At 31.1% G+C, this 11,737-nt stretch overlaps 1 protein-coding gene across 1 annotated transcript; it reads right to left on the bottom strand.

Moving 5' to 3' along the window:
- Positions 1 to 483: 483 nt before the first annotated feature.
- On the bottom strand, positions 484 to 1,712 carry LOC140956089 (eukaryotic translation initiation factor 5B-like). Its single transcript, XM_073412275.1, has 5 exons — positions 1,305 to 1,712; positions 1,112 to 1,219; positions 958 to 1,022; positions 770 to 838; positions 484 to 538 (listed from the first exon to the last, which is right to left on the bottom strand). Exons 1-5 carry the CDS (start codon positions 1,710 to 1,712, stop codon positions 484 to 486), a joined length of 705 nt encoding a protein of 234 aa, XP_073268376.1.
- Positions 1,713 to 11,737: the final 10,025 nt, after the last annotated feature.

Below are 11,737 nucleotides of genomic sequence, written 5' to 3'. Positions count from 1 at the left end.
AAGTTACCCTAGTATCAATTTTTAATATCGAGGCATTAATATATCAGATCAATCTGGATTTCACGGCTTAACCCATCAAATTTGTAATTTGAGTGACAAACTAGTTGAACTTTGTTAATGGGTTTAAAAACTTAATTATTAGATTAAAATAAATCAAAATAAAATCAAGTACAAATCAAGTTTAAAATAAAATTTAAAATGATCAATTACATAAAAAACAAATCGAAATAATTTATGAATATAAATTTAAAATGAAATAAATTTTAGAGAATAAAATAAAATAAAAATAAATGCAAAATAAAAATAAAACCTCCTCTTCCTTTATTTTTCACGTTGCAACCCATGTTTTTTGGTATGGAAAGTAAAATTGTGATCAACTACATAAAATAAATCAGTTATTATTGGAGCAACAGAGCCTGAAAAAAAAAATAGTTAAAGCGAAGACAAAAGAAATCCCTCAGTGCTATAGATATTTACTGGACCCTAACACAAAACGACTCCATTTCCAGCCTTTGCAGTGCAAGCATCGTTGTAGTACCTGGAGAATCACAGAGCATCAAATAAAAATCAGAATAAAACAGAAACTACTAAGCAATGTTGCCAATTAATGGCACCCAAATGATTTGTTTCTTAGAACTACGAAGAAGATATTGAGGTTATTTGTTTTTTAAAATCGACATTATTGTTTTAATTTTTTTTTTAAAAAAAAAAACAAACGTGTTTTAACCGACTAAACAGGATCAAAAGAATCATACATTAGTGGAAAGACAGCTTCTCAGCCATGGTTTTCTGGATGTGATCATACAATGTCACCAGCAGATCAGCAACGCCTTCTCCACTGTAACAACACAGAAAATCAGAATATTACTAAATTTAAGTCTAAAAAGAGAGTGGATCTCATAGAGCAGATAGGAAAGCTTAGAAAAACAGAGGATCTAGGGAGGGACCAGGACATGCCTAACTGTGCTAGTAGGTAGAATCCTGACAGCTTCTACTCCTTCCTTCGTTAACGCGGTTTTAACCTGGGGTTGGAAGCCATAGATTATATAACAAGGATGAGAAAACGAATCGAGAAAACACTCCGTAAAAAGATGGTGAAAAGTGGACAAACCTGTTTGATCCTTGAAGATAACTCAGATTGCACCTCTGTCCTCTGCAGGGGTACTGCCCTTGAAATAGGAGTGTTGGGGCAATTTCTCCATCCTAAAAGCTTGTCCACCTGCATAATTTCGAGACAAAAAAAAAACAATTAGAGGATCAAGAATTAAAGCAAAGCCCTTTTTGCAGAAGAAGAAGAAGAAGACCTTATTCAATACAAGGACGAAATCCTTACGAAACAATCTCAAGAGCTTGACTAATTCAATTACTTCATGATCGACCCCAGCAGCAATGTCAAGAACTAAAACAGGAAGATCACATGAAAGCCAAGCCCGCAGACGCTTATTAGAATCTAAGTCAACAGCGGCGATATCAACGATGAGTAAACCAGGGAGATTGATTGATAAAGCACCATCCACTTCTCTCTCCTCTGCTGCTGCTGCTGCTGCTGCTCTCTCCTCTATGTACTTGGCTGGAAAGAAAGCGTCTCTCCTGCCACCATGATTCTGCTGCTTCTTTATATCATCATAGCTTCCCATATATTCCAACAATTTGGTTTTCCCACAGTCTGTTTGACCCAGAATACAGCAAACCGGAACCTTTTCCACAGACATTGTCGCTCCAATTGCCCTGATGACGTGATTGATGGCTTTAGTTCTATATATATATATAGAAGGAGGAAATTACGAAGTGAAAAAGGAAATATATAGAAAAGGAAACTTGGTATATATTTCCTTTTCCGAAGTGTTAAAGGAAGAGTCCCAAAACAAGAAGCGGTGTGCTTCCTGCGGCGGTGTCACAAGCCGGTTCGAGTCCTGTCCCTGTCTAAGAACGTCAAGATGCTGGATGTGCACTATTGCAGGACGTTTTTCAAGCTCATGATCACCGGAAATTAAATAAGAAAGGAGCTCTCTCTTCCATTATTCCCGGAGACCGTCAGCGTAACCAATTAATTCGTCATTATAAGACATATTTATATATTACCCCTATTGTTTTCTTTTTCTCTATCCATTTCTGAAGAGAAAAAGAAAAAAAACAATTTGTATTTAATTGTGTGTTTTTATTTTATAAATGATAAATATGTCATATTATGTTGCTCCAAACAATTTGAGAGCTTGTGCTAGTTATCAACAAAACTAGAAATACATAATCGAACACCATGAAACCATATCTACGATCAGGAAATTATCAAACACGTTCCTTGCATCAACTAGGCAACCTAATTCTCTGTGCAAACCAATGATCATTATGAAACCCACTTTTAATTATCCTTCCGTAAACCTTTGCACCAATACCCATGTCCCCAAAACCAGCACAAGCTCTCAAAACTAAGGAAATACAAGGTTCTAGAAATTAATTTTAAATATAATTAAACTTTAAATTTGATTATAATTAAATTAGATTGACCTATTAAAATTTAATTATATCCTTGAATTTAAGTTTGATACAAATTCATTGAATAATTATTTAATTTGATTTTAAATCTGTATTATTTCTCTAATATAGGTATAACGGGGTACGAGAAGGCTCCCGATTTCATCTAAAATTCCAGTTTAATTCTTCTATACGTTTGGAATTTTTCTTAGCCAACTTTTATCAAAACTTCAGTCTCCTCAGCCAAATCTATCAAAATTTAAAGGAATAACTCAAAAATAAGTTATGACAATTATATTGAATAGGATGACACAATGTTTGCCATGAGAAAAAAACATTTTCATCCGCTGTTACTTTTTTTTGCCAGCAAAAAAGAGTTTTAAACTTTAAAAATTTATTTTTCAACTTGTTTTCATTTGAAAACACTTGAAAATAGCACTAAAAACATTAAAAAAAAATCATTTTCAATACAAACATCATCTAATCACTTTAAAAACTAAATATTCAACAAAATAAAAAAAGGATCTCGATATGAGTTTTTTGGGCATGTTCAAACGGAACACCACCTCCATTGAACATTTTCTTTCCAAGATAAATTAAATGATACCAAAATCAATATTTTTATGGTCAAATTATGATCGGATGAGCACTCTCTCTCCTTTTCATTTTCCATAAAATTTATATATGTTATCTCAATATCTAGAGACCGAAACATGACAAAAAAAAAAAATTGAGGATTGAAACTAAAAGAATAAGAACCAAACATTCAAAAATTAAATAAAGGGATCAAATTAAATTTTTCCACTTTTTATTAATAGTACATATGAAAAAAAAAGTTTGGTTTTTTTTGTCTGTGTTAATTTTAATCCTTGCTCTTTTTTAAAGGGTAAGATATAAATCAAGAAAGGGAGACTCAAAAAGAGAAAAAAAAAAAAAAAAAAAGAAACCAACACTAAACTGAAGTTCAATAAGCTACATGAGCCGCCTAGGAAGGGAGGGTCCATTGAGATGATCTCGACCACATCAATGCCAACCGCCTTCGCTCATCGTGATTTGCCGCATGCGCCACCTAACCACTACGGGAGTGACAAATACGCTTATGCATGCAATGCATGCACCATCAACTTTTACTTTTAAAATTATATTTTATATTTATTAAAATATCAAATTGTTCATCAATCAACTTGGTTATAACTAAACAAACCATAATGAAAATGCGAAAAAAATCCCTAGATGCTAGTTAAAAAAACATTTTTTTATAAGGATAATTTAGTCATTTTACTATATTTTTAAAAAGTAAAAACTAAAAAAAAAAACACTAGAGCCAATTACATAATTTTTTTAAGGGTAATTTAATTATTATATTGTGCTTCAAAAAGTTGAAAAGACCAATCTTCTTCTAATCAATCTGATAATGGCTAAAAAAATCTTATGAAATGGCAGTATTACCCAAATTGACCATTGATTTTCTTTTTGAGTAAAATAATAAATTTTGTAACAGTAAAATTGTCTTGCCTTTCAATGTTTTTTTTTTTAATATTTAAAATAGTTTGAAAACATGGGTACAACCATACAATTGTATTTTCAAACACTAGTGATTATATTTTCAAAAAAAAATAATCAAGAAGCTGGTAAAAGCCTAGGGTAATTTGGGATTCCAGGCTTTAAAAATTAATTTTTTTAATCATCATACTTTTCTGCATCCAAATTTGACAGTGACACATAACTTCATCCTATCAACATCAAGTTATAAAGGTCTTGATTATAAACGGCATGTTTTAAGGATGTCGTTTATAACTCTCAGTGATAAATGAACCTAAATAATAAACACCAAAATTTAAAAATAAAGTACAGAGAGACATTAACCTTTTTTAGTTTTTCGAATTCGAAGTAAAAGAACTCAATTGATTTGTTGTGTGGTCCAGATTAGTAGGCTAATGATGTTTTTCCAAGATCATTAACTACTCAAAATGAATGGGTTTTGATCGAACAAGGATCGGCGCACAAATAACACGTGTAAATTCAATGTTTATTCCATGCTTACACAAAATTAATCAAAAAGAAAAAAAAAATCCAAATCAATGTCTCTGATTTTATTGCATTTAGGTCAGAAAAAAGCAAATTCCATTCATCTCATCAAAATTCCCTAGAATTCAGGTTATAGAAAGCCTGATACATGGCAAATTCCGGTACTATTATGCCCATGACATGGAAGAGAATTCAACTTGTAGGAGGATCAAAAGAGAGAAAGAACCCGTATACCCATGAACTAAATCCTTCAAAAACAAAATTGGATTTATGTCAGAAAAAACAAAATCCCATGCACCTCATCAAAAGTCCCAAGAATTCAGGTTATAGAACGCCTGAGGCATGGCAAATTCCGGTACTAGAACGCCTAAGAATCATAAGAAAGAGAAATCAACCAGTATCCTAACAGTAACAACGGTAGGGCGAAAGACACAAGAGAGAAAGCCACATACCCATGCACATTCCCATGAACTAAATTTCTTCCAAAACCCATAAAGCGATGAAACCCATGCCCTAAATTTCTTCCAAAACCCATAAAGCCATGAAACTCATTACTGTTACTACTGCCCAATACTACCGAGTTCAATGGCTCAATATCTTCTTCATGCACATCCCCTGCACTTTGTTCCAGATTTATCTCTTGTTCAACTTCCGCAACTTCATTGTTGCGATTATCATCCCCACCAGATTGCAAATCCGTCGCATGATCGCCCTCCTGAATTTCGGAGGAAGAACTTACAGGAGGAGGAACAATGTCACCAATGCCAACATCATCCATAACAACGCGATTAAACGGAGGGTCGATATGACATCTCTCCAAGGCCAATATTAATAGGTCAATGTCATTGTGGGGATTTTCGTTGCTATTCATGGTTGTCAAACGAAAGAAGTTCGCTTTCAATCAAGAAACAGGGGTTGCTGGGTTCCAAGAAACAGGGAACATAGGTTTTTTTGTGTGTCTGTCTTAAGGATTGTAATGTGAGTATCTTAATGGGAAAAAAAACAGGTTTTCTTGAGGGACGGGACAGCAATGTTCTGTTCGAAAATCAAAAGAAACAGAAGTGGAAAACAGAGGTATAGAATGTGGAGGCAGATAGAGAGAGAGTTGGGCACAGAAAAAGGCGTCTTTTTCAATAAGGAAACGAAAATGGAAGTTTGATTTTATTTGAAGGTGAAAGCAATGGGTTTTATCTAGTTCAGAGAGTTGGGCAGATAAAAAAATTGGTGGATTATTTCAATATGGAAATGAAAGCTCAGTTGAACCAAACTCTTTTTTGAGCGAGCTGGGAGAGAGCGCGAGAAATGTTATGTGTGGTGAAAACTAACTCACTAACTCACCAGTTTCTATACAATCTATACACTTAAGACAGATTTGTTTTCTTCGATCTTTTGCAAATGGTGCGAAAACTAACTCACTGATGGAGAAGAAGCAAATAATGGAAAGTGTAGAGGAAGTTTGGAGATGCCATGACTTGCAAATTTGAAGAAGAGCGATTTGTGTACATGGCGAAAGAAGAATCCGTTGAAAGGAAACTAAAATGGGTTTTCAAAAATAGTCAAGGTAACCGTTTTGACTAGTTAGTTGATCCACATGCATGCAAGCTGGGGACAGATGATAAGATGCATTGATGAAGGTGTGTGTCAAGTATATTGGTTAAATCTTATTGGTCGAATACAAGACAACAAAAGGAATAAACCTTTTAATCCTATCATTAGATCACCTTCCTAGATAGATAATTTTTAATAAGACTAGCCCGAGTAATTTGACTAGCATACTTTTAATTTTTTAATTATTTTTATTCACATTGTTTTAATAATGTGTGAACATTCTTGATGTAAAAAAAAACAATGTATGGTGGAAGAATCGCAATTTTTCACATTACCAAAGACACAAATCCTAGTAAAAATGCAAATATTAGGTTATTTCAAGGTGCTGCTGTTATCTATTGGAGTCAACAGTCAACAACGAAGAGAAGATTCGGTAGCATGGGAGAGAGTATACTTGTGTTAACGTTGGGGAAGAGAACTTACAAGGAATTGTAAGTGCCTTATATAAATAATATTATATATTATAGGTAAAAATAATTGAGATATATGAACCTTTTTTAAGGAAACAAAATATAGGGATAAAAAAATGAAAGTTTGTTTCCATCTTTGTCCTCGTAAACTTTATAATATTCCCATAACTGACCCTAAAAACAAAACCTTAAATCAAACGCCCAGCCTCTGCCATCTTCCTCAATTGTCTGCAAACGGCAACCCATCTTATGCGCATTATTGTAATATCTGAAAAATCACAGAGCATCAAATAAAAATCAGAATAAAACCGACACTACAATGTATATTTTGATCAAGGTGATTATTTTTTATTCAATTTAATTTTTATATAAAAAAAAATAACCAAATTATTTTTTTAAAAAAAATTAAAACCAGTTCAAACCAACCTGTTTTGGTTTGGTTTTTTTAGAAACAAAAACAGGTTCAAAACGATTGGTTCCGATTTGACTCGGTTTTTTCAGTTTGTCTTGATTTTTTCCGGTTTGACTTAGTTTTTTTTTGTTTTTTTTTTTTAGGTTCGGTTCGCTTTTTTCAGTTTCAAGGCTTAATCAAACCGAAACTGAACCAGATGGTTTTTAAAAATTCTAATCGGTTTTTTTCACTGTTCGATTTTTTCAGTTATTTTTTTTAATTTATTCAGTTTAATTGATTTTTCAGTTTTTTTTGCTCACCTTTAATTTTAGTACCCAATTAATTTTTTTTTTTACCCATATTTGTTTTTTCGAACGAAGAAGATGATATTTATTTTAAAAAAAAAATCTATATAATCGTTTTAATTTTTTAAAAAAAAAAAACTCCTAAATTTTGATAAATATATTGCAATCTTATTATTTGTTTGCATATGGTAGTGGTTTCCACAATATTTTACATTTTTTTTCTGATCCGATATTAGCTTATACACCAATCGAAATTGAAATTTTGTTTTAGCAATGTTAAGGATATATTTTTCACTTCAATCCGAGAATAAAAAAATGTATTGTTTATCGAATTTGGTTAAAAAAATTTAATAGCTTTCATGGGTCAAAGAAAAAGTCGGCCAAATAAAGGCTCTTAGTCCTTTCATGGCACAAACAACCTCTAATCTTTCCCCTCCGTTTCAGAATTGAAGATAGTTATTGAAGATGATCTGTTAAAAAATATATTTTTCAGATTAACTGAGTTAAATCAAATTAAATTCAAATTATAGGTCAACAATTTGTCCGCTTTCACGAGATGATTGATAATAAAAAAAAAAAAGGGTGAAAATAAAAAAATAAAATAATTAGAGAATAAATAAAAATTTTCAATTGAAGGGTTAAATTAAGTTGAAAATAGCTTTAACAAAAGAAAAAATTAATTAAAAGAATAAAAATCAAATTAAAAAAAAAAACAACAAAACATTTGATTGGAGGATAAAATTAAAAGTAAAAATTTTTTTTTAACAAAAGTACAAGGAAAAAAATAAAAATTAAAAAAATAAGGATCGAAAAAAATATATATATATATATATATGAGAAATTGTAATTGAAGAAATAAATTGAAAAAAAAAACTAATATATAAAAAAAATAAGAACGAAATAAGAAAATAAAAGAACGAAGACTTAATTGAAAAACTAAAAAAAAAAGGATAAGCATGCACTTTATTTTGTGGGAGAGAGAAAAGAAGGGAAAAAAACAACTACTAGCAATAATCCGATTATCATACGTCACCATGCACCACACTATGTGAAAGAGAATACGATGACGCATCCACTAAGATGGAAAATCAAGTTTGGCAACCGGGTAACATCACATGTGCTGTCTCAATGGCGCAGACACCATCCATTCACTAGCACGTGTTGAGCTTAAAAAGAATGATCATTTTTTTTTATTGAAAAAATAAAAAAGTTGACATGAAAATACCAAAACAGTCCACATGACTTTAGTAATGACTAAAAACCCGTGTGAAACTACAAAAATACCCAAAATGCAAAGCTTATTCTTTGTCTTTTCTAAGGCAAAAAAACATACTTTAATTATACATGAATAATGGAAAAAAAAATACCATGTCCAACAACCCAACAATTTTTTTTTTATCCTGGAGGTAATTTTTATTGTTTAGAATTTTATGAAAAGTTAAAACAGCATTTGGTGAATAACTCTAAATTTTGTTGACTCCAAGAGTATAAGCATATATTTACATTGCAAAAAAAATCCCTAGACAGCCGCGAATAATTTTTTAATGACCAATGGATCAATGAAATAGACCAAAGTCCCACCATCCTCAAGTCTCAGATAATTCACGGTAAATTATATATTATACTCATACTAGAGTGAAACTCCCATATACTTTAGAGTTTACTAGATGCCTTGTTCGCGTGATGCTGTAGGCTTGTGGCATGCTTGTGCGTTGTTGTGCGTTTCTCGAAAAAATAAAAAAAAATATATGAAAAAAAACTGTTGTAATCCATATTATTTTCAAGGAAAAAACTACAAAGCTAAATTTTTAACCAACTTAATATTAAAAAAATAAAATGAACAAAGAAAATTTTGGAAAAAATCTTAACAAAAAAAATCATGTGGTGGAACACTGTAGCAATCCACAGTGTTTTAAAGAAAAACATTACGAAGCTAAATTCTCAACCAGCTCAATATTAAAAATAATAAAATCGATAAAGATAATTTTAAAAAAAATCATAACAAAAACAAAAATCATGTGAGGGAATACTGTAGCAATCCACAGTGTTTTAAAAAAAAAAACTATGAAGCTAAATTCTCAACCAGTTCAATATAAAAAAAAATCGACAAAGACAATTCTAGAAAAAAAATTCATAAAAAAAAAAAAAAAACCATATGGAAAAATACTGTAGCAATCTACAGTGTTTTAAAGAAAAAAAAAACTACAAAGCTAAATTCTCAACCAGCTTCATATTAAAAAAAATAAAATCAACAAAAAAAAATTCTGAAAAAAAAGAAGAGAAGAAGACAATTTTGGAAAAAAAATGAAAAAAACATATGGGAAAAATTAAAGCTGAATTCTCAATCAGCTTAATATTTTAAAAAAAAAATTAACAAAGGTAATTTAAAAAAAAAACTTGTGGACAAACACTGTAGCAAAACAAAAATTATATGAAGGAAACATTATAACAATTCCATAGTGTTTTAAAGAAAAAAAAACTAAGAAGCAAAATTCTCAACCAGCTCGATATAAAAAAAAAATCAACAAAGACCATTTTAAAAAAAAAAATCATAAAAAAAAAGAAGTCATATAAGGTAAACATTGTAGTAATCCATAATGTTTTAAAGAAAAAAAAACTACATAACTAAATTTTTAAAAGGTTCAATATTAAAAAAAAATCAACTAAGATAATTTAAAAAAAATACAAAAAAAATTTTTTTTTTAAAAAGAAGATAATCTTGAAAAAAAAAACATGTAAATCAAAAAACAAAAAAACAATGTGGGGGAAAATAAAGGGAAAAAAAGACTAAACACTAAAAAAAAAAAAAAAAAAAGAATAAACAGTAATTTCCTCATATCTTTTACAGTATTAGTTAATGTTAATATTTTTTACTCATTAAAACCCTGAACTGGATGCAATCCACTACATGACCTAGGTCAAATATTTACCCGGATCAATAATTTTTTCAAAAAACCATCATCGTTCTACATTTGTTTTAATACGCCAGCTGGTTCTAGTTAAAAAAAGTTTAATACGTAGCATGGGTCAAACGAAAAGCCAGCCATTTAACAAGGCAAGTCATGCTGTTTTTAGAGGTTTTTGAAAAAATAGTTGTAATTAATTTTTAAAGTATTTTATATTTAGAAAAGTATTAAAATAATATTTTTTTATTTTTTAAAATTTATTTTTAATATTATCGTATTAACATGATATGAAAATACCTAAAAATATATATAAAAAAATTAAAACCAACAAGGCCAACTTATGCAAAGTTAATGGCTTAAAGCTTTATTCGCATTAAAATATTTTAAAAAAATCAACATTTCAAGTGATTAAGCTTGAACGTAGGTTGGAGCAACATGAAGACAGTTTGTGCTAAGTTCAAGAAAGAGAGCCCCCTGGCGCTACACGAACTCAGTGCTTTGGCAAAAATACTGACCAGCTGCTCTGTTTCCATCTTTCATGGCACAAACAACCTCTTATAGTCTTTCCCCTCCCTTTCAGCAAAACTTAAAACTCCATTTAATGCCTGAAAATTGCAAATAACATGTGAAGAAATGAAGATGGGTGGTAAAGATGATCTGTTAAGAAAATATGTTTTGCTGATTGATTAACTCTAATCAAATTAAACATTATTCGAATTATGCTGTTGTAAACCTCAAGTTTAACCAAAATGAACTTATCTAAAAGATTAAGCTCATGGAGAAAGGAGCGCAGCCCATTCACTAACTTCCTGACATGTTTTTGTTGGCACATTCTCTAGCAAATATTTCAGCTGTTGATTACCAGTTGAAATATTTTTGCAACTGCTGTTGATTACCAGCTGATAAGTGGACTGCTAGTACTACATTGATTTCCTTCGTGTATTGACCATCTCTGGTTTAAGATCGATGGTAAATATTACATATTTAGTGTGTTTACTTTAAGATTTTTGGATTGTCTAAATAGATATTTGCTTATTCTAAGAGCAATCTTTCCTTGATTCAAATAGGATCAACAGAATCATACATTAGTGAAAAGACAGCTTCTCAGCCATGGTTTTCTGGATGTGATCATACAATGTCACCAGCAGATCAGCAACGCCTTCTCCACTGTAACAACACAGAAAATCAGAATATTACTAAATTTGATCTTGGATTTCATAGAGCAGATAGGAAAGCTAAGAAAAACAAAGGATCTAGGGAGGGACCAGGACATGCCTAACTGTGCTAGTAGGTAGAATCCTGACAGCCTCTACTCCTTCCTTCGTTAACGCGGTTTTAACCTGGGGTTGGAAGCCATAGATTATATAACAAGGATGAGAAAACGAATCGAGAAAACACTCCGTAAAAAGATGGTGAAAAGTGGACAAACCTGTTTGATCCTTGAAGATAACTCAGATTGCACCTCTGTCCTCTGCAGGGGTACTGCCCTTGAAATAGGAGTGTTGGGGCAATTTCTCCATCCTAAAAGCTTGTCCACCTGCATAATTTCGAGACAAAAAAAAAACAATTAGAGGATCAAGAATTAAAGCAAAGCCCTTTTTGCAGAAGAAGAAGAAG

The sequence above is a fragment of the Populus alba genome, chromosome 11, assembly GCF_005239225.2.
Source record: "Populus alba chromosome 11, ASM523922v2, whole genome shotgun sequence".
NCBI classification, from domain to species: Eukaryota; Viridiplantae; Streptophyta; class Magnoliopsida; order Malpighiales; family Salicaceae; genus Populus; species Populus alba.
This window is presented reverse-complemented; position numbering and strand designations above follow the sequence as displayed.